The 24,400-nt window shown below is 38.8% G+C and overlaps 1 protein-coding gene across 1 annotated transcript in view; it reads right to left on the bottom strand.

The window, feature by feature from the left end:
- The window catches only part of LOC134310720 (myosin-binding protein C, fast-type-like), an 89,548-nt gene that overhangs the window by 7,164 nt on the left and 57,984 nt on the right, over positions 1-24,400 (bottom strand). The window contains exons 22-38 of the mRNA XM_062992347.1: positions 21,939-22,063; positions 18,177-18,282; positions 17,417-17,583; positions 17,169-17,334; positions 15,645-15,751; positions 14,940-14,969; positions 11,994-12,136; positions 11,644-11,803; positions 11,298-11,402; positions 7,547-7,735; positions 7,173-7,307; positions 5,158-5,325; positions 4,517-4,605; positions 3,584-3,779; positions 1,939-2,078; positions 792-951; positions 566-702 (exon numbers count right to left, since the gene is read on the bottom strand). Coding sequence (XP_062848417.1) covers positions 566-702; positions 792-951; positions 1,939-2,078; positions 3,584-3,779; positions 4,517-4,605; positions 5,158-5,325; positions 7,173-7,307; positions 7,547-7,735; positions 11,298-11,402; positions 11,644-11,803; positions 11,994-12,136; positions 14,940-14,969; positions 15,645-15,751; positions 17,169-17,334; positions 17,417-17,583; positions 18,177-18,282; positions 21,939-22,063 — 2,323 coding nt within the window. The remainder of the gene's footprint in view (positions 1-565; positions 703-791; positions 952-1,938; positions 2,079-3,583; positions 3,780-4,516; positions 4,606-5,157; positions 5,326-7,172; positions 7,308-7,546; positions 7,736-11,297; positions 11,403-11,643; positions 11,804-11,993; positions 12,137-14,939; positions 14,970-15,644; positions 15,752-17,168; positions 17,335-17,416; positions 17,584-18,176; positions 18,283-21,938; positions 22,064-24,400) is intronic.

The raw sequence follows: 24,400 nt of genomic DNA on the forward strand, positions 1-24,400 counted from the left end.
ATAGCCTGTGTATGTGTATGTATATGTGTGTGTGTGTGTTAGTGTGTGTGTGAGTGAATGTGTATGTGTGTATGTATATGTGTGTGTGTGTGTGTAAGTGTGTGTGTGTATGTGTGTGTGTTAGTCTGTGTGTATGTGTGTGTGTGTTAGTGTGTGTGTATGTGTGTGTGTGTGTGTGTTAGTGTGTGTGTGTGTGTTAGTATGTGTGTGTGTGTGTGTGTGTTAGTGTGTGTGTGTGTGTTAGTGTGTGTGTGTGTATATGTGTGTGTGTGTGTGTTAGTGTGTGTGTGTGTGTTTGTGTGTGTGTGTGTGTGTTAGTGTGTGTGTGTGTATATGTGTGTGTTAGTGTGTGTGTGTGTGTGTTAGTGTGTGTGTGTGTGTGTTAGTGTGTGTGTGTGTATATGTGTGTGTGTGTGTTAGTGTGTGTGTGTTAGTGTGTGTGTGTGTATATGTGTGTGTTAGTGTGTGTGTGTGTGTTAGTGTGTGTGTGTGTTAGTGTGTGTGTGTGTATATGTGTGTGTGTTAGTGTGTGTGTGTGTGTGTGTTAGTGTGTGTGTGTGTGTACCTTGGGAAAGCCCTTGACGGAGCAGCTGATGGCGGTGCTGTACCCCACCACTGAAGATCGATTCACTAAGGGTGTGGTGAATTTGGGGATGCAGTTCATGTCCTTCTCTTTATACGGAGCAGCTTTATACTGTAACCCTACACACACAGAGGTCAGAGGTCACACACACACACGCGTCATGAACCCCGCCCTATGTTCTGCAGAGTACCGGCGTGTTAGCACTGACCGGTTTTGGCGATGGTGGCGATGTCCTTGCTGAAGCCCGGGTCCTCGCTGAGACCCACCAGGTTCTCACTGTACACACGGAACTGGTACTGGTTCCCCATCACCAGGTCTGAGATGGTACAGTTGGTGCGCCGGTTATGCTCGTACACGGTGAACCACTCCTGAAATCATATATAACATATATATAACATCACACACTGATAAGGCATAACATTATGACCACCTTCCTAATATTGTGTTGGTCCCCCTTTTGCTGCCAAAACAGCCCTGACCCATCGAGGCCTGGACTCCACTAGTCCCCGGAATGTGTGCTATGGTATCCAAGATGTCAGCAGCAGATCCTTTAACTCCTGTAAGTTGTGAGGTGGAGCCTCCATGGATCGGACTTGTTTGTCCAGCACGTCCCATAGATGCTGGATTGGTTTGAGATCTGGGGAATCTGGAGGCCGAGTCAGAACCTCAAACTGGTTGTTGTGCTCCTCTGTTCCATGGCAGGGAGCATCATCCTGCTGAAAGAGGCCACAGATATCAGGGAAGCGTCTCCATGAGAGGGTAAACATGGTCTGTAACGATGCTCAGGTAGGAGCTACGTGTCAGAGTAACATCCACATGGATGGCAGGACCCGCCTTCTTCCCATAATGCATCCTGGTGCCGTGTGTTCCCCAGGTAAGCGACGCACACACACCCGGCCGTTATTCATCAGACCAGGTCACCTTCTTCCATCGCTCCGTGGTCCAGTTCTGATGCTCACATGCCCATTGTTGGTGCTTTCAGGGGTGGACTGGGGTCAGCATGATCACCCTGACTGATCTGCAGCTCTGCAGCCCCATACACAACAAACTGTGCTGCTCTGTGTATTCACCTTTCTATCAGAACCAGCATGAACTTCTTCAGCAGTTTGAGCTACAGGAGCTCGTCTGTTGGATCGGACCACACGGGCATCAGTGAGCCTCGGCCGCCCATGACCCTGTCGCCGGTTTACCACTGTTCCTGATAGATACTGACCACTGCAGACCGGGACTCACCCCACAAGAGCTGCAGGTTTGGAGATGCTCTGACCCGGTCATCTAGCCATCACAATCTGGTCCTCGTCAGTATATATATATATATAGTGATGAGTGAGTGATGAGGGGATGAAGGAACTAACCTTGGTTTTCATATCAGCTTTCTGGATGGTGTACCCAGTGATCTCGGTGTTTCCGTCATCCTTCGGTTGTTTCCACTCCAGCGCTGCATTAAAACCCCAAACGTCGGTGATCTTCAGTGCCACAGGAGGTCCCGGCATATCTGTACAGTATTATTATTATTATTATTATTATTATTATTATTATTATTATTACTATTGTTATGAGTATTTTATTATTATTATTATTATTATTATTATTAATATTATATTATTATTATTATTATTGTTGTTGTTATTATTATTATATTATTATTGTTATTATTACTATAATTATTATTACTATTATTATAGTTATTATTATTATATTATTATTATTGTTATCATTATTATTATTATTATTGTTATCATTATTATTATTATTATTATTATTATTATTGTTATTACTATTATATTATTATTATTATATTATTATTATTATTGTTATTATTACTATTATTATTGTTATTATTATTATATTATTATAATTGTTATTATTATTATTATTATTATTATTGTTATTATTATTATTATATTATTATTTGATTGTTATTATTATTATTAATTATTATTATTAATATTATTATTATTAATATTATTTTATTGTTATTATTATTATATTATTTTTTATTGTTATTATTATTATTATTATTACTGTTATTATTATTAATATTATTATTATTATATTGTTATTATTTGATTATTATTATTATTATTATTATTAATATTATTATTGTATTGTTATTATTATTATTATTATATTATTATTATTGTTATTATTATTATTATTATTATTAATATTATTATTATTATTATTGTTGTTGTCATTATTATTATTAATATTATTATTATTATTAATATTATTATTTTATTATTATTATTATTACAATCCCAGCTCGTTCAGACAGTGGTGAGACCTGCAATCACTAAACACCTGAACTAATGATTTAATGTTTTAGTTGATTAACTTTATTTCATGAATGAATGAATGTAATTATTTATAAACCCGGATCCAAGTTGAGTGTAACTGTCTGAGAGAATCTGCTATTAATAACTGGATAAACCGCCTAAATCCAGGATTATAAAACGGATAGTTCCGGTCCTAAAATCTGATTGGCTGAGCCGCGTTCGAAGCCGTTGTAAAATCCCTGATAAACGCACACCTAGGACCACCTCACATCATTCCATATTAATACGCCACAAGAAAAAGTTAATGTTATTTTCGCACTCATGTTGCCTAGCAACACTGTTAATCGAACTACCTTGCGTCGCGGAAGAATGCTTTATTGTACGTTTATACACAATAAATACATTTATGAATTAAACGTTGTATTTATTGTACAGTATTTTATGTTGACCGCCGTTTTATAAAAGCAATAAGCCACTCGAGACCGTGCATTACTGCTAAAATCACAGTAACGCACGGCCTCTCGTGGCTTATTGCTTTAATAAAACAGGGTTTGTTTCTGATTGTGATATAGGGTGAGAGCGCCTCTAGTGGAGAGTGTAACATGCTGATTACAGCAGTAATAAAGAAACCAGGTGGATTGTGGATGGATCACGTCGTGCCCCATCAGCGCCCCCTGCTGGAGGTGTAGATCTGAAGCTCAGGTGGACGTGCGTTACTCACCCACCACGCGGATGTCGATGTTGGCGCGGTCCTCCATGTTCTCGATCTGCACCACCAGCGTGTACTTCCCTGAGTGATCCCTCTCAGCTGAGCGGATGAACAGCACCGTGTCCACGTTAGAGTTCCTGACCCCCACCTTCTTAAGGTCCACCGGTTCTCCGTCCTTCAGCCACGTGACCACGGGACGAGGTTTACCCTGACCACACAGCGCGGGTTTAACACTCAAAGTGTCTTATATGTGATTAGCTACAGTTTTAGTAAGTTAAATGTTAATATCAGACACCAACATCCCCACCTCCTGACCTGTTGGAAATGTAACATCTAGCACGTAAGAACATCTACCATAGGTTCTGCCCAGCCAACACCAGGCCATTAACCTGAAAACCCTAGCAAGCTCATATCAACAACCTGGAAACCACCTAAAGAACCATGGTAACTGCCTAGTAACACGTTATCAAGCACAACAGATAACATAATGATTACCTGGAAACACCCTAGTAACCACCTGAAGAACCATAGTAACTGCCTAGTAACACGTTATCAAGCACAAGAAATAACATAACGATTACCTGAAAACATCCTGGTAACCACCTAAAATACCATAGCAATGGCCTAACTGCCTAACATGTTATCAAGCACAAGAGATAATAACATGGTTATTACCTGGAAACATCCCGGAAACCACCTTAAGAACTAGAGTAGTCACTTACATTAATCCAGCAGATGAATAACATCAGCCACCTAATACTAACTAAGACACCATACTAACCACCTAGATACCACCTGCTTTACTAAGCTACCACTCAGTAACAAACTAGCAACCACCTCGGATAACACAGCAAGCATCTAGCAACACCCAGCAACCACATGGTATCATATTCATTTATAAACATAATAAGATGTATCAGTATTTATTTAGACATGCACACTTACCAGGAAAGGAATGACCAGGTTGACGGTCTCTCCCACTCTCTTAATGAACTTGGTTCTCAGGTGACGAGGGAGGCGGATTTTGGGATGTTCTGTCACCGACACACAGTGAGAGTTTCAGGTTATTATTGTCTAACATCTACAGACGTTAAGAGATAACATAGTGATTACCTGGAAACAGCCTGGAAACCACCTACAGAACCATAGTAACTGCCTAGCAACACATTATTAAGCATAAGAGATAACATAGAGATTACCTGGAAACAGCCTGGAAACCACCTAAACCTAATATAAACCTAATCCCATAATGCATTGCAATAGTATTTCTCTAAAAAAATAATCTGGTTTGCTGTGTGATGGAGGTCAGTTTGGACTCATACAGTGTGTTTTTAGGGAACCAGCTAGCTGTGGTAATGCTAACAGAACCAGGTAAAATAATGACAGTAAAACCCTTTGATTGGTGGATTTTTGCTCTGGAATTGTGGGTAATGTTGTACAAAGGATCGCTCCGACACGATTTAAACCCTCATTATGAATCTGTATCAGAATTAACACATGAACTCTAGATGAAGAAAATGATGTGACACCTCCTGCAGTAATTAAATCCGCTCGTTAGCATTAATTAGTGGGTGTGGTTTATTTACCCATGATCTCTCGGACGGTGACGGGCTGGGACAGGAGCGCCGGAGGACTTTTGCCGGCGATGTTCACCGCCACAACCCTGAAATTCATCTTCTCACCGGTGGGTAAATTCCTCACCACGTAGTTCTGACGCTCCACCAGGTCAGTGTTAGCCACCGTCCACTCGGTATCTAACACACACACACACACACACACACACACACACACACACACACACACACACACACACACACATGAACACACACAGATACACACACACAGTGATTAAGTAGGCATCTTTGGTCCAATCAGATCTGAAGGAATTCTGATAAATGGTACATTAGAACAGAAGGGGAGGCACGGTGGATCGGTGGGTAGCACTGTCACCTCACAGCAAGAAGGTCCTGGGTTCGATTCCCAGGTGTCTGTGTGGGTTTCCTCCGGATGCTCCGGTTTCCTCCCACAGTCCAAAGACGTGCAGTGTGAATGTGTGTGTGTGTGTGATGGACTGGTGACCTGTCCGGGGTGTTTCCTACCTACCCCCGTGGTAAAACAGACAGTGAATGACTGAATGAATGATAGATAAATAAATAAACAAATAAAAAAATAAATAAATGATAAATAAAAAATGAATGATAAATAAATAATTAAATAAATTAATGATAAATAAATAATTAAATAAATAAATGATAAATAAATAAATAAATGATAAATAAATAAATAAATTAATGATAAATAAATAAATAAATGATGTATGAATAAATAATTGATAAATAAATAAATGTTAAACAAATGATAAATAAATAAATGATTAATAAATAAATGATAAATAAATGATAAATAAATAAATAAATAAATAATAAATAAATAAATACATAATAAATAAATAAATAAATACATAAATGATAAATAAATAAATAATAAATAAATAAATAATAATTAAATAAAATAAATTAATGAATGATAAATGAATAAATAAATGATAATTAAATAAATGAATGAATGATAAATGAATAAATAAATGATAAATAATTAAATAATAAATAAATAAATGATAAATAAATAAATGATAAATAAATAAATAAATGATAATTAAATAAATGAATGAATGATAAATGAATAAATAAATGATAAATAATTAAATAATAAATAAATAAATGATAAATAAATAAATGATAAATAAATAAATAAATGATAAATAAATAAATAAATGATAAATAAATAAATGATAAATAAATAAATGATAAATAAATTATTAATAAATAAATAATTAAATAAATAAATGATAAATAAATAAATAAATGATAAATAAATAAATGATAAATAAATAAATGAATGACAAATAAATAAATGATAAATAAATAAATGGTAAATAAATAAATAATAAATAAATAAATAAATAAATAAATAAATAAATAAATAATAAATAAATGAATAAATGATAAATAAATAAATAAATAAATGATAAATAAGTAAATAAATGACAAATAAATAAATAAATTATATATAAATAAATGATAAATAAATAAATGAATGACAAATAAATAAATGATAAATAAATAAATAAATGATAAATAAATGAATAAATGATAAATAAATAAATAAATTAATGATAAATAAATAAATAAATGATAAATAAATGATAAATAAATACATGATAAATAAATAAATGATAAATAAATAAATTAATGACAAATAAATAAATGATAAATAAATAAATGGTAAATAAATAAATGATAAATAAATAAATAAATGATAAATAAATGAATAAATGATAAATAAATAAATAAATTAATGATAAATAAATAAATAAATGATAAATAAATGATAAATAAATACATGATAAATAAATAAATGATAAATAAATAAATAAATAAATGATAATAAATAAATAAATGATAAATAAATAAATGAATGAATGATAAAGGAATAAATAAATGAGTGAGTGGATGGATGAATGAATAATCCCTTTCAGTAATGGGCGTGGCCGTGTGTGTGTATATGTGTGTGTGTGTGTGTGTGTGTGTGTTCTCCTCACCTCCCTCCTTGCAGAACTCGATGATGTACCCGTCCAGACCCCCGGCGCCGATCTTCTCTGGAGCGAACCACTTCAGGGAGCAGGTGGTATCAGTCACGTCCTCCACCATTAGTCTGGTGGGTTCACTGGTGGGAGCTGAGACACATCAAACACTGAGACCAGTTCAAACACACCAGTGTTCCCACTCAGGACCTGTGTGTGTGTGTGTGTGTATGTGAGTGTGTGTGAGTGTGTGTGTGTGTGTGTGTGTGAGTGTGTGTGTGTGTGTGTGAGTGTGTGTGTGTGTGTGTGTGTGTGTGAGTGTGTGTGTGTGAGTGTGTGTGTGTGTGTGTGTGTGTGTGAGTGTGTGTGTGAGTGTGTGTGTGTGTTCTCACCGATGGGCATGAAGGGTTTGGAGTTGAGGCTGGGTGCCGACACGCCGATGCCGTTGACAGCGTAAACTCTCATCTCGTACAGGATCCCCTCGATCATCCTCTTAGCTTCATACTTGGTATCTTCATACACGTCAAAGTTCAGCTTCGTCCAGCGAGAAGATCCTTTCTTCTTCCTCTCCATCAGGTAACCTGCAGAGGTTCGCAGGAGATGGATCATCATCAGGTTCACAAATACATCTTACACCTGAACGTCAATCACTGACGGGATCAGAACCAGTGGAGATACTGGAATGTTGTTACTGGTCATGAATTTTACACACTGTCAGTTCATGATGGATCTTCTGGATCTTCTCTTCACATGGTCACCACATTCATCTCTCATTAATACAGCAGTGAGCTCCACCACTCCACCGTGTATCACAGTTTATTCCACAGACTCAGCTCTGTTACCTTACACTGGGGCATGGTGGATGGGACGAGGGTCGATGGTGCAGGGTAAACAGGATCACGGGTAATGGTAAATGTTGATGGTAACGGAGTTGATTTACATCTACAGCATTTAGCAGATGATTGTGACTGAATACAATTCAACAATTTATAGTTAAGGGCCTTGCTCAGGGGCCCAACAGTGGTAACTTGGTGGTGGTGGGGCTTGAACTGGCAACCTTCCGATTACTAGTTCATTACCTCAACCACTGAGGATTAAGAGCAACAGGGTTGAATGTTGATGAGAACATGGTAATTCAGAACAGAGTTGAAGGCAGAGGTTAACTGTAACAGGGTTGAAGGTAGTAAAGTTGATGTGTTGATGTGAGCATGGATAAGGGGAACAGAACTGATTAATTAAACAGAACTGATTAAGAGGGTTAATCATAGAGGTTGATAGTAACTGACTGAGGGAGTAATTAAAGGTAACAGGGTTGATGGGCACGTGGTTAATGGTAGAGGTTGATAGTAACGGGTTGAGGGAGCAAATAAAGGTAACAGAGTTGATGGGAACATGGTTAATGGAAACAGGGTAGACAGTACCAGTTGATTTTAAGAAGGTAAATGGTAGAGGCTGATGGGGAACACAAATACAGGTAACAGGGTTGATGGTAAGAAGGGTAATGGTAGAGGTTGATAGTAACTGGTTGGGGGAATGATTAAATGTAACTGTTGATGTGAACATGTTTGATGAGAACTGAGTGGTTAGTAACAGAGTTGACAGTAAAAAGCTTAATGGTAGAGGCTGATGGGAAACACAAATACAGGTAACTGAGTTGATGGGAACGGGGTTAATAGTGGCGGTTAATAGTAACAGATCGAAGGAAATATTAAGTATAACAAGTTTAATGAAAACAGGGTGGGTAGTAACAGAGTTGATGGTAGGAAGATTATTGGTAAAGGCTGATGGTAACGGGTTGATGGCAAACATAATTACAGGTAACAGTTGATGGGTTAATTGTGGAAGTTGATAGTAACTAGTTAATGGAATGATGACCTTTAATGAGAACAGGGTGGACAGTAACATAGTTTAATGAGAACAGAGTGGACAGTAACAGGGTGGACAGTAAAAGGGTGGACAGTAACAGGGTGGACAGTAACATAGTTTAATGAGAACAGGGTGGACAGTAACAGAGTGGACAGTAACATAGTTTAATGAGAACAGGGTGGACAGTAACAGAGTGGACAGTAACAGGGTGGACAGTAACAGGGTGGACAGTAACATAGTTTAATGAGAACAGGGTGGACAGTAACAGAGTGGACAGTAACATAGTTTAATGAGAACAGGGTGGACAGTAACAGGGTGGACAGTAACATAGTTTAATGAGAACAGAGTGGACAGTAACAGGGTGGACAGTAACAGGGTGGACAGTAACAGGGTGGACAGTAACATAGTTTAATGAGAACAGGGTGGACAGTAACAGAGTGGACAGTAACACAGTTTAATGAGAACAGGGTGGACAGTAACAGGGTGGACAGTAACATAGTTTAATGAGAACAGAGTGGACAGTAACAGGGTGGACAGTAACATAGTTTAATGAGAACAGGGTGGACAGTAACATAGTTTAATGAGAACAGAGTGGACAGTAACAGGGTGGACAGTAAAAGGTTGGACAATAACATAGTTTAAAAAAAACAGAGTGGACAGTAACAGGGTGGACAGTAACATAGTTTAATGAAAACAGGGTGGACAGTAACAGGGTGGACAGTAACATAGTTTAATGAAAACAGAGTGGACAGTAACAGGGTGGACAGTAACAGGGTGGACAGTAACAGGGTGGACAGTAACATAGTTTAATGAGAACAGGGTGGACAGTAACAGAGTGGACAGTAACATAGTTCAATGAGAACAGGGTGGACAGTAACAGGGTGGGCAGTAACATAGTTTAATGAGAACAGGGTGGACAGTAACAGGATGGACAGTAACATAGTTTAATGAAAACAGGGTGGACAGTACCAGGGTGGACAGTAACATAGTTTAATGAGAACAGGGTGGACAGTAACAGAGTGGACAGTAACATAGTTGAATGAAAACAGGGTGGACAGTAACAGGGTGGACAGTAACATAGTTGAATGAAAACAGAGTGGACAGTAACAGGGTGGACAGTAACAGAGTGGACAGTAACAGGGTGGATAGTAACAGAGTTGATGAGTACAGAGTTGACAGTAATGGTGGACATTAACAGGGTGTACAGTAACAGAGTGGACAGTAACAGAGTTGATGAGTACAGAGTGGACATTAACAGGGTGGACAGTAACAGAGTTGATGAGTACAGAGTGGACATTAACAGAGTGGACAGTAACAGAGTTGATGAGTACAGAGTGGACAGTAACAGGGTGGACAGTAACAGAGTGGACAGTAACAGAGTGGACAGTAACAGGGTTGATGGGAACAGGGTGGACAGTAACAGGGTGGACAGTAACAGAGTGGACAGTAACAGGGTGGACATTAACAGGGTGGACATTAACAGGGTGGACAGTAACAGGGTGGAAAGTAACAGAGTGGACAGTAACAGGGTGGACATTAACAGGGTGGACAGTAACAGGGTGGAAAGTAACAGAGTGGACAGTAACATGGTGGAAAGTAACAGGGTGGACATTAACAGGGTGGACAGTAACAGGGTGGACAGTAACAGGGTGGACATTAACAGAGTGGACAGTAACATGGTGGAAAGTAACAGGGTGGACATTAACAGGGTGGAAAGTAACAGGGTGGACAGTAACAGGGTGGACAGTAACAGGGTGGAAAGTAACAGGGTGGACAGTAACAGGGTGGACAGTAACAGGGTGGACATTAACAGGGTGGACAGTAACAGGGTGGACATTAACAGGGTGGACAGTAACAGGGTGGACATTAACAGGGTGGACATTAACAGGGTGGACAGTAACAGGGTGGACATTAACAGGGTGGAAAGTAACAGGGTGGAAAGTAACAGGGTGGACAGTAACAGGGTGGACAGTAACAGAGTGGACAGTAACAGGGTGGACATTAACAGGGTGGACATTAACAGGGTGGACAGTAACAGGGTGGACAGTAACAGAGTTGACAGTAACAGAGTTGACAGTAACAGGGTGGACAGTAACAGGGTGGACATTAACAGGGTGGACAGTAACAGGGTGGACAGTAACAGGGTGGACATTAACAGGGTGGAAAGTAACAGGGTGGAAAGTAACAGGGTGGACAGTAACAGGGTGGACAGTAACAGAGTGGACAGTAACAGTGTGGACAGTAACAGAGTGGACAGTAACGTGGGTGACAGGTTACCTTTAACTGGGGCACCTCCATCAATCTTGGGCTTTTCCCAGGTGACGGTGGCAGTGTCCTCTCCTACAGCGATACACTTCACGTGCTCGGGGGGGTCAGGAACGTCTACAGACCAGAGGAGACGACATCATGAAAAGATTCACTTACCATTTATTTACTCTTCTGTTTTATAATGCAGCAAATAGTCAAAAGTATGTGGACACCTGAGCACTAACGTCTAACTAACTATTCCAGTTCTAGTTAAAAAAGTCGGCTGGTCTCCTCAGCCCTGAGGTAGATGTATGATGTCATGAGAACCCCGCCCCGCCCCGCATCGCCCCGCCCGCCCCAGTAATACTGTACTCACCCACGATTTTGACGAACAGGTTGGCTTTATCTTCTCCGGCCGGGTTGGTGACGGTGATGCTGTAGTTCCCTTCATCCTCCCTCACCGCGCCCTCAATAACGAAACTGCACAGCCCCGTCCTGTTCTCCACCCGGACACGCCCCTCTGTATCGGACACTTGCTGTAACACACACACACGGGGGAGGGGCCAGGTACAGACCAATCAGAGACTGGAACCAAAAGTCTGAGGACACCTGATCATCAGCATGTTGGACCTCTCCTGGTAACCATTCTTCATCTGACTAATGAGTTCTAACGAAAGTGTGTGAGTGTGTGTGTGTGTGTGTGTGTATGTGTGTGTGTGCATGTACCTCATCACCCTTCATCCAGCACACAGTTGGAGGAGGCTCTCCAGAGATCTCCACATCCAGGCGGAGCTTGTTACCGGCGACCACAATGATGGTGTTCTGAGAGACGGTTTTACCAGACGTGTCCAAATGGATCTTAGGAGGATCTGACAGAGACACAGACATGAGTAGATAGATGGATGGATGAGTAGATAGATAGATAGATAGATAGATAGATAGATAGATAGATAGATAGATAGATAGATAGATGATAGATAGATAGATAGATAGATGATAGATAGATAGATAGATAGATAGATAGATAGATAGATAGATAGATAGATAGATAGATAGATAGATGATAGATAGATAGATAGATAGATAGATAGATAGATAGATGATAGATAGATAGATAGATAGATAGATAGATAGATAGATAGATAGATAGATAGATAGATAGATAGATAGATGATAGATAGATAGATAGATAGATAGATAGATAGATGATAGATAGATAGATAGATAGATAGATAGATAGATAGATAGATAGATAGATGATAGATAGATAGATAGATAGATAGATAGATAGATAGATAGATAGATAGATAGATGATAGATAGATAGATAGATAGATAGATAGATAGATAGATAGATAGATAGATAGATGATAGATAGATAGATAGATAGATAGATAGATAGATAGATAGATAGATAGATGATAGATAGATAGATAGATAGATGATAGATAGATAGATAGATAGATAGATAGATAGATAGATAGATAGATAGATAGATAGATAGATAGATAGATGATAGATAGATAGATAGATAGATAGATAGATAGATAGATAGATAGATAGATAGATAGATAGATGATAGATAGATAGATAGATAGATAGATAGATAGATAGATAGATAGATAGATAGATGATAGATAGATAGATAGATAGATAGATAGATGATAGATAGATAGATAGATAGATAGATAGATAGATAGATAGATAGATGATAGATAGATAGATAGATAGATAGATAGATGATAGATAGATAGATAGATAGATGATAGATAGATAGATAGATAGATAGATAGATAGATAGATAGATAGATAGATAGATGATAGATAGATAGATAGATAGATAGATAGATGATAGATAGATAGATAGATAGATAGATAGATAGATAGATAGATGATAGATAGATAGATAGATAGATAGATAGATGATAGATAGATAGATAGATAGATAGATGATAGATAGATAGATAGATAGATAGATAGATAGATAGATAGATAGATGATAGATAGATAGATAGATAGATAGATAGATAGATAGATAGATAGATGATAGATAGATAGATAGATAGATAGATAGATAGATAGATGATAGATAGATAGATAGATAGATAGATAGATAGATAGATAGATGATAGATAGATAGATAGATAGATAGATAGATAGATAGATAGATAGATAGATAGATAGATAGATAGATAGATAGATAGATGATAGATAGATAGATAGATAGATAGATAGATGATAGATAGATAGATAGATAGATAGATAGATAGATAGATAGATAGATAGATAGATAGATAGATGATAGATAGATAGATAGATGATAGATAGATAGATAGATAGATAGATAGATAGATAGATAGATAGATAGATAGATAGATAGATGATAGATAGATAGATAGATGATAGATAGATAGATAGATAGATAGATGATAGATAGATAGATAGATAGATAGATAGATAGATAGATAGATAGATAGATAGATAGATAGATAGATGATAGATAGATAGATAGATAGATAGATAGATAGATAGATAGATAGATAGATAGATGATAGATAGATAGATAGATAGATAGATGATAGATAGATAGATAGATAGATAGATAGATAGATAGATAGATAGATGATAGATAGATAGATAGATAGATAGATAGATAGATAGATGATAGATAGATAGATAGATAGATAGATAGATAGATAGATAGATAGATAGATAGATAGATAGATAGATAGATGATAGATAGATAGATGATAGAGATAGATGGATGGATGAGTAGATAGATAGATGGATGAGTGGATGGATGAGTAGATAGATGGGTGGATGGATGAGTAGACAGATGGATGGATGGATGAGTAGATAGATAGATGGATGAGTAGATAGATAGATGGATGGATGAGTAGATAGATAGATGGATGGATGAGTAGATAGATAGATGGATGAGTAGATAGATGGATGGATGAGTAGATAGATAGATGGATGGATCAGTAGATAGATAGATGGATGGATGAGTAGATGGATGAGTAGATAGATGGGTGGATGGATGAGTAGACAGATGGATGGATGGATGAGTAGATAGATAGATGGATGAGTAGATAGATAGATGGATGAGTAGATAGATGGATGGATGAGTAGATAGATAGATGGATGGATGAGTAGATAGATAGATGGATGGATGAGTAGATAGATAGATGGATGAGTGGATGGATGAGTAGATAGATGGGTGGATGGATGAGTAGACAGATGGATGGATGGATGAGTAGATAGATAGATGGATGAGTAGATAGATGGATGGATGAGTAGATAGATAGATGGATGGATGAGTAGATAGATAGATGGATGGATGAGTAGATAGATGGGTGGATGAGTAGATGGATGAGTAGATAGATGGATGGATGAGTAGATGGATGAGTAGATGGGTGGAAGGATGAGTAGATGGATGAGTAGATGGGTGGATGGATGAGTAGATGGGTGGATGGATGAGTAGATGGATGGATGGATGAGTAGATGGATGGATGGATGAGTAGATGGGTGGATGAGTGGATGGATGAGTAGATGGATGGATGGATGAGTAGATGGATGAGTAGATGGTTGGATGAGTGGATGGTTGGTTAACTGATTGAGTAATTAATTGATTGATTGGTTGGTTGGTTAGTTGGTTGATTGATTGACTCACCTTGACGAGGAACGTAGTCAATCTTGATTTCTGGAAGAAGAATGAAAAAATATTTTAAATCATTTTATAACATAAAATGTCTTTTAATAAAGAGAATTTAATTAAAAATTATTACATAGTATTTAAAATTTAGGTTGATAATAATAATAATAATAATAATAACAATTAATACTACTACTACTACTAATAATAATAATAATAACAATTAATAATAATAATAATAATAATAATTAATACTACTACTAATAATAATAATAACAATTAATAATTATAATAATAATAATAATTATTAATAATAATAATAATAACAATTAATAATAATAATATAATAATATTAATATTATTATTAATATTATTATTATTAATAATAATAATAATAATATAATAATAATAAAAATAAAAATAATATAATAATAATAATTAATAACAATAATAACATTACCAATACTACTACTAATAATAAAATTAACAATAATAATAAAATTAATAATAATAATAATTATTATTATTATTAATAATAATAATAATTAATAGTAATAATAATAATAATTAATAATAATAATTAATATTAATAATAATAATAATAATAATAATAATAATAATAATAATAATAATAATAATCATAATAATAATCATAATAATCATAACAATAATAATAATAATCATAATAATCATAATAATCATAATAATAATAATAAAATTTACCCAGGAAGTTGAGTTTAGCTGAGAGACTCAGGGCGTAACCATCAGGAATAAACGTATAATCACCAGCATCACCCGGCTTCACATCATCTATAACCAAACGATGAATTCTACACACACACACACACACACACACTTAATAATAATAATAATAATAATATGTTACATTTATATAGTGCCTTTCACAATCCCAAGGACGCTTTACAAAAACAACAACAAACAAACTTATACCTGATATTCATTCTGATGTTTTAGGATGATCTGTGTGTGTATGATTACAGGACTGACTGGACTGTATGAATGATGATGATGGTGATGATGAAGATAACGGGTGTGTGGTTGACTGTTTCGGAGGTGTTGGGGTGTATGATTACATGACTGACTCTGGTGGATGATGGTGATGATGATGATGATGGTGATGAGGTGTTGGGGTGTACCGTGTGTGTATGATTACATGACTGACTCTGGTAGATGATGGTGATGATGATGATGATGATGGTGATGAGGTGTTGGGGTGTACCGTGTGTGTATGATTACATGACTGACTCTGGTAGATGATGGTGATGATGATGATGATGATGGTGATGAGGTGTTGGGGTGTACCGTGTGTGTATGATTACATGACTGACTCTGGTAGATGATGGTGATGATGATGATGATGGTGATGAGGTGTTGGGGTGTACCGTGTGTGTATGATTACATGACTGACTCTGGTAGATGATGGTGATGATGATGATGATGATGGTGATGAGGTGTTGGGGTGTACCGTGTGTGTATGATTACATGACTGACTCTGGTAGATGATGGTGATGATGATGATGATGATGGTGATGAGGTGTTGGGGTGTACCGTGTGTGTATGATTACATGACTGACTCTGGTAGATGATGGTGATGATGATGATGATGGTGATGAGGTGTTGGGGTGTACCGTGTGTGTATGATTACATGACTGACTCTGGTGGATGATGGTGATGATGATGGGAAGGATGATGGTGATGATGGTGATGAAGATAACGGGTGTGGTTGACCGGTTCGGAGGTGTTGGGGTGTACCGTGTGTGTATGATTACATGACTGACTACATGGTGGATGATGGTGATGAAGATAACGGGTGTGGTTGACCGGTTCGGAGGTGTTGGGGTGTATCGTACCGTGTGTGTATGATTACATGACTGACTACATGGTGGATGATGGTGATGAAGATAACGGGTGTGGTTGACCGGTTCGGAGGTGTTGGGGTGTATCGTACCGTGTGTGTATGATTACATGACTGACTCTGGTGGATGATGGTGATGATGATGATGATGATGGTGATGAGGTGTTGGGGTGTACCGTGTGTGTATGATTACATGACTGACTCTGGTAGATGATGGTGATGATGGTGATGATGGTGATGAGGTGTACCGTGTGTGTATGATTACATGACTGACTCTGGTGGATGATGGTGATGATGGTGATGAAGATAACGGGTGTGGTTGACCGGTTCGGAGGTGTTGGGGTGTACCGTACCGTGTGTGTATCACCTACCTGCCGATGTGTGTGATTTTGATGCGTTCGCTGGGCAGGACCTCCACTCCATCTTTAAACCATTTCCCCGTCACCTTCTCGTCCGATACCTCACACTTAAACATAGCCTGTTCCGCAGACTTCACCGTCAGGTCAGCGATGCTCTGCAGGATCTCCAGCTCCTTCTCTATAGGTACAGATTACACACGCACGGTGGAAACCAGACCTTCCCTAAACTACTTTCTACTTCACCCTGCATTATGATTTACCCTCCACTATGAGCTCTCCTTTGGTGTGCCCTCCGGTGGTGAAGGCGTGGTACATTCCTGTATCCTCCAGCACCGCCTCCTGGATGATGAGAGTATGGCGCTTCCCGTCCACCTTGAAGCGATAGCGGCGACTGTCATCGCGGGTCAGCTCCACGTCCTCGTAGCACCTACACACACACACACACACACACACACCGTTAAACCGGCTGTGCGCTACCATCCTTCAGGTGGTTGTTAAATGGGGGGGCAAATACTTTTCACACACTACATGGACAAAAGTATCAGGACGCCCCATCTGATCCTAAATTTATGAGTTTCAGCTACAACAATGAATCAATCGTAAAGGAAACGACATGCTTCTGACTGTGCAGCAGCAGTTTAGGGAAGGTCCTTTCCTGTTCCAGCATGAAGAAAACCAAGAAACTCCAGCAGCACAGAGCCCTGAGCTCAGCTCCACTCAACAGCTCTGGGATGAACCACAACACCCACGGATCGACCAGCCATACAATGAATGGGCACAAATTCCCACACACAGACACACCCAAAAGACTTGTTTTTGGAGCACGGTCAGGCGTCCAAATACTTTTGACCACATAGTGTCGATATCTGATATATTAGTTGTGAGGGTTTGACTCTGATAGTTCAGCAGGGTGTGTGTTTATGTCCCAGTGTGCTCCTGAAGGCTGCCCCCTGCTGGTGTGGTTCTGTAGCGGGTCCCCGTGTACAGTAGGTGTAGATGTGTGAGTGTGATGTTTCTCACCAGATGACTTGCGCTCCCTCCTCTGAGACCTCCACCTCGAACTCCACCCTCTCTCCAACCACCACCTGATAATCATCCAGCAGCTTGGTGAGGGTGACGGGAGGTTCTGGAACACATCAACACCTTCACTCGTTCACCTTCATCCTAAACCTTTGATCCAAAAACCCTGATCCTGATCCATGGTGTTCCACAGGGGTCAGTACTGGGACCTCTGTAATTTACACTCTAAACCGATCAGCCATAACATTATGACCACTTCCTTGTTTCTACACTCACTGTCCATTTTATCAGCTCCACTTACCATATAGAAGCACTTTGTAGTTCTACAATTACTGACTGTAGTCCATCTGTTTCTCTACATGCTTTGTTAGCCCCCTTTCATGCTGTTCTTCAATGGTCAGGACCACCACAGGACCCCCACAGAGCAGGTATTATTTAGATGGTGGATAATTCTCAGCACTGCAGTGACACTGACATGGTGGTGGTGTGTTAGTGTGTGTTGTGCTGGTATGAGTGGATCAGACACAGCAGCGCTGCTGGAGTTTTTAAACACCTCACTGTCACTGCTGGACTGAGAATCGTCCACCAACCAAAAATATCCAGCCAACAGCGCCCCGTGGGCAGCGTCCCGTGACCACTGATGAAGGTCTAGAAGATGAGCGACTCAAACAGCAGCAATAGATGAGCGATCGTCTCTGACTTTACATCTACAAGGTGGACCGACTAGGTAGGAGTGTCTAATAGAGTGGACAGTGAGTGGACACAGTGTTTAAAAACTCCAGCAGCGCTGCTGTGTCTGATCCACTCATACCAGCACAACACACACTAACACACCACCACCATGTCAGTGTCACTGCAGTGCTGAGAATCATCCACCACCTAAATAATACCTGCTCTGTGGTGGTCCTGTGGGGGTCCTGACCATTGAAGAAACAGATGGACTACAGTCAGTAATTGTAGAACTACAAAGTGCTTCTATATGGTAAGTGGAGCTGATAACATGGACAGTGAGTGTAGAAACAAGGAGGTGGTTTTAATGTTATGGCTGATTGGTGTATATAATGTGTGTGTGTGTGTGTACAGTGTATAGTGTGTGTGTGTATAGTGTGTGTGTGTGTACAGTGTATAGTGTGTGTGTGTATAGTGTGTGTGTGTGTGTGTACAGTGTATAGTGTGTGTGTATAGTGTGTGTGTGTGTACAGTGTATAGTGTGTGTGTATAGTGTGTGTGTGTGTACAGTGTAGTGTGTGTGTGTGTAGTGTGTGTGTGTGTGTGTACAGTGTATAGTGTGTGTGTGTACAGTGTATAGTGTGTGTGTATAGTGTGTGTGTGTGTGTACAGTGTAGTGTGTGTGTGTGTGTGTGTGTGTGTGTACAGTGTATAGTGTGTGTGTGTACAGTGTATAGTGTGTGTGTGTGTATAGTGTGTGTGTGTGTACAGTGTATAGTGTGTGTGTATAGTGTGTGTGTACAGTGTATAGTGTGTGTGTATAGTGTGTGTGTACAGTGTATAGAGTGTGTGTGTGTATAGTGTGTGTGTGTGTACAGTGTATAGTGTGTGTGTGTACAGTGTATAGTGTGTGTGTGTACAGTGTAGTGTGTGTGTGTGTACAGTGTATAGTGTGTGTGTATAGTGTGTGTGTACAGTGTATAGTGTGTGTGTGTACAGTGTATAGTGTGTGTGTATAGTGTGTGTGTACAGTGTATAGTGTGTGTGTGTGTGTGTGTGTACAGTGTATAGTGTGTGTGTATAGTGTGTGTGTGTACAGTGTATAGTGTGTGTGTACAGTGTATAGTGTGTGTGTATAGTGTGTGTGTGTACAGTGTATAGTGTGTGTGTGTACAGTGTATAGTGTGTGTGTGTACAGTGTATAGTGTGTGTGTATAGTGTGTGTGTGTACAGTGTATAGTGTGTGTGTATAGTGTGTGTGTGTGTGTGTGTACAGTGTACAGTGTGTGCGTATAGTGTGTGTGTGTACAGTGTATAGTGTGTGTATAGTGTGTGTGTGTACAGTGTATAGTGTGTGTGTAGTGTGTGTGTGTACAGTGTATAGTGTGTGTGTGTATAGTGTGTGTGTGTACAGTGTATAGTGTGTGTGTGTGTACAGTGTATAGTGTGTGTAGTGTGTGTGTGTGTACAGTGTATAGTGTGTGTGTGTAGTGTATAGTGTGTGTGTGTACAGTGTAGTGTGTGTGTACAGTGTATAGTGTGTGTGTATAGTGTATAGTGTGTGTGTGTACAGTGTATAGTGTGTGTGTATAGTGTGTGTGTGTGTGTGTGTGTACAGTGTATAGTGTGTGTGTACAGTGTATAGTGTGTGTGTGTACAGTGTATAGTGTGTGTGTATAGTGTGTGTGTGTGTGTACAGTGTAGTGTGTGTGTACAGTGTATAGTGTGTGTGTGTGTACAGTGTACAGTGTGTGCGTATAGTGTGTGTGTGTACAGTGTATAGTGTGTGTGTATAGTGTGTGTGTGTACAGTGTATAGTGTGTGTGTATAGTGTGTGTGTGTACAGTGTATAGTGTGTGTGTGTACAGTGTATAGTGTGTGTGTATAGTGTGTGTGTACAGTGTATAGTGTGTGTGTGTACAGTGTATAGTGTGTGTGTATAGTGTGTGTGTGTACAGTGTATAGTGTGTGTATAGTGTGTGTGTGTACAGTGTATAGTGTGTGTGTAGTGTGTGTGTGTACAGTGTATAGTGTGTGTGTGTACAGTGTATAGTGTGTGTGTGTACAGTGTATAGTGTGTGTAGTGTGTGTGTGTACAGTGTATAGTGTGTGTGTATAGTGTGTGTGTGTACAGTGTATAGTGTGTGTGTGTACAGTGTATAGTGTGTGTGTATAGTGTGTGTGTGTACAGTGTATAGTGTGTGTGTGTGTGTGTACAGTGTATAGTGTGTGTGTGTACAGTGTATAGTGTGTGTATAGTGTGTGTGTACAGTGTATAGTGTGTGTGTGTGTACAGTGTATAGTGTGTGTGTATAGTGTGTGTACAGTGTATAGTGTGTGTGTGTAGTGTATAGTGTGTGTGTGTACAGTGTAGTGTGTGTGTACAGTGTATAGTGTGTGTGTACAGTGTATAGTGTGTGTATAGTGTGTGTGTGTGTACAGTGTATAGTGTGTGTGTACAGTGTAGTGTGTGTGTGTATAGTGTGTGTGTGTGTGTACAGTGTATAGTGTGTGTGTGTATAGTGTGTGTGTGTAGTGTATAGTGTGTGTGTGTACAGTGTAGTGTGTGTGTACAGTGTATAGTGTGTGTGTACAGTGTATAGTGTGTGTATAGTGTGTGTGTGTACAGTGTATAGTGTGTGTACAGTGTAGTGTGTGTGTACAGTGTAGTGTGTGTGTGTATAGTGTGTGTGTGTACAGTGTATAGTGTGTGTGTGTACAGTGTATAGTGTGTGTGTATAGTGTGTGTGTACAGTGTATAGTGTGTGTGTGTACAGTGTATAGTGCGTGTGTATAGTGTGTGTGTGTACAGTGTATAGTGTGTGTGTAGTGTGTGTGTGTACAGTGTATAGTGTGTGTGTGTACAGTGTATAGTGTGTGTAGTGTGTGTGTGTACAGTGTATAGTGTGTGTGTATAGTGTGTGTGTGTGTACAGTGTATAGTGTGTGTGTATAGTGTGTGTGTGTGTACAGTGTATAGTGTGTGTGTACAGTGTATAGTGTGTGTGTGTACAGTGTACAGTGTGTGCGTATAGTGTGTGTGTGTACAGTGTATAGTGTGTGTGTACAGTGTGTGTGTGTGTGTGTGTGTTACCCTTGACGTAGATCTCAGTGAAACACTTGTCGTCTCCGATCACACACTCATAAGCTGCATCGTCTGACAGGGCGCATTTATTAATGGTGAGAGTGCGAATGTTCCCATTGGCTTCCATAATGTACCTACAAAACACACACAGCCAATCAGATCACAGAACAGAGGGACCAATCAGTGATCAGACCCTGGATTTACCTGCTATTTACTGTGTGTGGAGACAATCTGTATGGCCAAAAGTATTGGGACGCCCTTTATTCTAAATACTGTATGTTGTTTTAGCTATAACAGTTACTAACAGGTGTAACAAATCTGTCATATAAAGGTAATAATACATATACAACTGTGCAGCAACAGTGTGGGGAAGGTCCTTTCCTGTTCCAGCATGAGTGAGGAACATCAACAAAAGCTTTCCTCACCAGCATCAGTGGCTGGGCAGAATTCTGACCCCCACAGACCGGTTATGTGTCCATGAGGCTACAAATTAGTCCTGTCCCAGTATAAAAGACTCCTGTCACAGAATCAGTTTCTTCTGTTCAAATCTCTCCACCACCATGGGCAAGACCAAAGAGCTATCAAAGGACGTCAGGGACAAGATTGTAGACCTGCACAAGGCTGGAATGGGCTACAAGACCATCAGCAAGAAGCTTGGTGAGAAAGAGACCACTGTTGGTGCGATCATTCGAAAATGGAAGAAATACAAGATCACAGTCAATCACCCTCACTCTGGAGCTCCATGCAAGATCTCACCTGGTGGGGTAAGAATGATTCTGAGAAAGGTGAGGTCAGTCCAGAATTACACGGGAGGAGCTCGTCAATGATCTCAAGGGAGCTGGGAGCAGAGAAATGCTGGATATGACCCCAAGAACACCGTCCCCACCGGGAAGGACTAATTTGTAGCCTCATGGACACATAACCGGTCTGTGGGGGTCAGAATTCTTGCTGGTTGGTAGGGGATCAAATACTTATTTCCCTTAATTAAATACAAATTAATTTAAAACTTTCATTTAAATGTTTTTTTTCTGGATTTTTTGTTGATATTCTGTCTCTCTCTGTTAAAATAAACCTTCCATAAAAATTATAGACTGTTCAAGTCTTTGTAAGGGGGTAAACTTACAAAATCAGCAGGGGATCAAATACTTATTTCCCCCCACTGTATATGTGTGCATGTTTGTTAGTGGGTGTGTGTGTGTGTGTGTGTGTGTGTGTGAATGTGTGTGTGTATATACTATGTGTGTGTGTGTGTGTTTATATACTATGTGTGTGTGTGTGTGTGTGTTTATATACTATGTGTGTGTGTGTGTGTTTATATACTATGTGTGTGTGTGTGTGTGTTTATATACTATGTGTGTGTGTGTGTTTATATACTATGTGTGTGTGTGTGTGTGTGTGTGTGTGTGTGTGTGTGTGTTTATATACTATGTGTGTGTGTGTGTGTTTATATACTATGAGTGTGTGTGTGTGTGTGTTTATATACTATGTGTGTGTGTGTGTTTATATACTATGTGTGTGTGTGTGTGTGTGTTTATATACTATGTGTGTGTGTGTGTTTATATACTATGTGTGTGTGTGTGTGTGTGTGTGTGTGTGTTTATATACTATGTGTGTGTGTGTGTGTGTGTGTTTATATACTATGTGTGTGTGTGTGTGTGTGTTTATATACTATGTGTGTGTGTGTGTGTGTGTTTATATACTATGTGTGTGTGTGTGTGTGTGTGTTTATATACTGTGTGTGTGTGTGTGTGTGTTTATATACCATGTGTGTGTGTGTGTGTTTATATACTATGTGTGTGTGTGTGTGTTTATATACTATGTGTGTGTGTGTGTGTTTATATACCATGTGTGTGTGTGTGTGTTTATATACTATGTGTGTGTGTGTGTGTTTATATACTATGTGTGTGTGTGTGTGTGTTTATATACTATGTGTGTGTGTGTGTGTGTGTTTATATACTATGTGTGTGTGTGTGTGTTTATATACTATGTGTGTGTGTGTGTGTTTATATACTATGTGTGTGTGTGTGTGTGTGTTTATATACTATGTGTGTGTGTGTGTGTGTGTTTATATACTATGTGTGTGTGTGTGTTTATATACTATGTGTGTGTGTGTGTGTGTGTTTATATACTATGTGTGTGTGTGTGTTTATATACTATGTGTGTGTGTGTGTGTGTGTGTGTTTATATACTATGTGTGTGTGTGTGTGTGTGTGTTTATATACTATGTGTGTGTGTGTGTGTGTGTTTATATACTATGTGTGTGTGTGTGTGTGTGTTTATATACTATGTGTGTGTGTGTGTGTGTGTGTTTATATACTGTGTGTGTGTGTGTGTGTGTGTTTATATACCATGTGTGTGTGTGTGTGTTTATATACTATGTGTGTGTGTGTGTGTTTATATACTATGTGTGTGTGTGTGTGTTTATATACCATGTGTGTGTGTGTGTGTTTATATACTATGTGTGTGTGTGT

This window comes from Trichomycterus rosablanca, chromosome 3 (genome assembly GCF_030014385.1).
Source record: "Trichomycterus rosablanca isolate fTriRos1 chromosome 3, fTriRos1.hap1, whole genome shotgun sequence".
NCBI classification, from domain to species: Eukaryota; Metazoa; Chordata; class Actinopteri; order Siluriformes; family Trichomycteridae; genus Trichomycterus; species Trichomycterus rosablanca.